This window comes from Erithacus rubecula (assembly GCF_903797595.1).
Source record: "Erithacus rubecula genome assembly, contig: scaffold_1191_arrow_ctg1, whole genome shotgun sequence".
In the NCBI taxonomy this organism is placed as follows: domain Eukaryota; kingdom Metazoa; phylum Chordata; class Aves; order Passeriformes; family Muscicapidae; genus Erithacus; species Erithacus rubecula.
This window is the reverse complement of record NW_027636211.1, coordinates 1-3021: the sequence shown is the minus strand read 5'-3', so window position 1 is coordinate 3021 and position 3021 is coordinate 1. Positions and strand designations below refer to the sequence as shown.

Sequence of the window (3021 nt, the reverse complement as noted above, 5' to 3'; positions counted from 1 at the left end):
TTTTTCCTGGCTTCCCAGTAGTATCAAACATCATGGGGACAACTTAATTCCAGGTCACCACTATCAAATAAATCACAGGTTTTCCTGTGGGGGAAAAGGCTGCTCACCAAAGACAACACAAACCCCAAAGAGAAACAATAAGGTTTCCATTTTCTGTCAGTGATGGCTGAGAAATGCAGCTGTGCAGTACTGATGGCCACTTCTCTGCACACTCCTTGTCTTTGCTTGTCCCAGGGCCTGCAAAGCCAGATGAGGGTTTAGTCCTGCTCTTGCCTGTGCTGAGACCAAACAGCCTTGGGGTGCCCAGTGCTGTTAGCAGGAGGGCTGGTGAAGGTCGCTGCAAGCCACGCAGCCTTCCCCTCCAAGGCTCCAGAGACACAAGGGCAGAAAGCTGCAGCCTAAGCTGCATTGCTCAGCACCTTGGTGAGCTTGTCTGGCTTCTGGCATCCCTCCTTCGGGGGGGCAGTGTAAATCTGAGCTGATTTCACAGGGAACTCAGGCTTTGCCCAAACTGGGCCCTTGCTGAAGGCAAAGGCTGAGGAAGGGCTCTCACTTGTGCTGCCAGTGCCAGGGAAGGTCCCAGAGCAGGAGGCCATTTCTTGTCTGCCGGGATCCCCTCTTCACAGTCTGGCCTTGCAGCATCACCAAATCCACACGGACATGCGGGGACATTCCAGCCCTGACTATCACTCCAAACCTTTCCATTTTCTACTAGGACAATTCTGATTCTTCCTTCAGCTTGGAGAGGGATGGATTCCCCCAATTGATGTATTTGATACAAAGGTTCTCCTCACATGGAAATGCTTCCAGGCAGCCTGAAACTCTTCTGCCCACCAACAACCCATTTTGTCCCACTGGATCATGGGAACTTCAGTGCAAAGGCAGCACATTTCTCTCCTTGGAGAGGAGCAGGATTCTCAGCCCAAGGGCCTGACACAATGCAGATCATCCTGGAGGAAGGCTTTACCTATGTGGGGGTTGTTACATTAACCCAGGGAACAAAACAAATAACAGAAAAAACGACCTCAAGTTGAGCCATTGGGGGTTTACTCTTTCAAAAGAACCATATTACGTTTGAGAACAGGCTGCCTATGAAATTGTCTGAGTAACTGACCACACAAAGGTTTAAAAGCCATGTAGATGTGACACCTGGGCACCTGGCTGATTTTTGAAGTAGGCAGTGTTAAGTTTGCCATTGGACTATGTGTTCTTCAGGGACTGAAGAAAGAGCAATGGGAGCTCTTTGAAAAAGATTCACTCCAAAGCAGCCTTAATCAGTACACCATGGGCACCCTGAGAGGCTGAGCCAGGGTGGGGACAAAGGGCGGGGCTGGCTGACTTATGATGTGCTGTGGCACCCGTGACATCACAGGGGACGTGTCACAATGGGGGCAGCTATGAATGGGCCCAGCAGGTCACGCTGGCCCAGTGTTGCTCGGGCAAGCGGTGAGTGCACACGTGCTGGGGAGGCTGGGCTGGGGACAAGGGCTGGGGCAGAAACGCTGCACCTGGGGCTGGGTTCTCCCCCTGCATGCAGGGACAGCCCCTGAAGGGAGAGCCTTGGGCAGGGCACGCTGCTGCTGCTGCTGCTGCTGCTGCTGCTGCTGCTGCTGCTGCTGCTGCTGGGGTAGTGGGACAGGCGTTGCTGCCTGCCAGCTGTCTGGGGCCCTGTTCTTCCTGCCCTCAGAGCCCTGAGCATTCCCGTCCCTTCTGTCCCCACTGCCAGCTGCCTCCCTCACAGCCCCACTCAAGGCCTTCTGTCCATCCTCCTGCAGACCATGAATTACATAGCAGTGCTTTTTGTGCTCTTGAAAAGCCTCATCCACTACCCACAGCTCGTGGGTGATGGTTGGGATGAGGAAACACGTTTTCGCATGGAAGTGCGAGCAAAGCAGCTGGAATGGGAGAGGATTCGGCTGGAGCAGGAGGTGGAGCAGCTCAGCAGCTGCACTCAGAAAGTGCAGCTCATGGAGCTCTTGCAGCCATTAGCTCTTGGTGTGCTCGTGGTCCTTGTCTTGGTGCTATGGTTAATGGGGTGCATAAGGAGCCTGAGGAGAGAAGAGTATGAAGGAGAAAACAATGATGCAAATGAAGGGGAAATCAGAAATGGAGATGCAAATGGAGAAGGCAATGTGGAAAATGAAGTTGTCAATGAGGCGGCAAATGGAGAAGACAATGATGTTGCACCTGCAGTCCATGATGAAGATAATGATTTTGAGGATAACATTGGAAGAATTATAATTGAACGCATACAGTTGCCAGTACAGAACTTACAGAGAGGCTGCGATTGGACAAAAACCCTCATGGACAATTATACAGTTTACTCTGGACACGTCTTGTCCAACAGCTTCTACCCAGGCCTGCAACGAGCCATTGGGGGTGGGCATTGCCTTCGAAGGTTGGAGTCCCCGTGAGGGGATGTTGTGTTCCAGGTGTCATACCCATGACTCCTCCCCGAGGCCACAGCTTCCACCTGGAGCTGGACTCTGCAGAGCAGAGGCACATGAGGAACTTCCGTGTCCGTGTGCAGCTGGAGTGCACCTGCAGCAAGGAGCAGCAGGCTGAGAACATGCTGTGCTTCCTGCACCACTCCGAGGAGGAGCTGAGGAGCAATCAGGATGCCAGCCCTCCTGGACACCCTGTGCACCGACTCCTACCTGGATGTGCAGAAAACTGCCCGCTGGTTCTCCAGCTGGTGAGAGCCATCTGGCCACTCTGCCCCAGTCACACAATTGCATTTAAAGCTGCTGCCCTCCAGTCGCTCCTGGCCAATTCCAGGTGAGCAATGGCACAGAGAGCTTCAGGATTGAGATGCTGTTTGGGGTGCGGAGAGGAGACTCGACATCTTTGTGAGCAGCCAGCCTAGAGAGGCCTACACCCAAAGCACAGCCTGGCCTGAGACCTATGCTGTGGCAGAGATGAAATTCTTTGAGCACATCGCCGAGCAGCTCCCCCATGACAGTTTGCACCTCAAATGCATGCAGTTCTTCACCCGTCTTGTGCTGGGCTTCAGCTTTTCCA

At 53.3% G+C, this 3021-nt stretch overlaps 1 protein-coding gene across 1 annotated transcript; it reads left to right on the top strand.

Annotated features, from left to right (window-relative positions):
* Positions 1-1778: 1778 nt before the first annotated feature.
* On the top strand, positions 1779-2999 carry LOC306815356 (uncharacterized protein; the record flags this gene model as incomplete). The annotated part of the gene is given in 5 exon segments (XM_079331932.1): positions 1779-1995; positions 2348-2398; positions 2460-2620; positions 2622-2695; positions 2858-2999. Coding segments are annotated over 5 exon segments (645 nt in total), but the record flags the coding sequence as incomplete, so codon positions are not given.
* Positions 3000-3021: the final 22 nt, after the last annotated feature.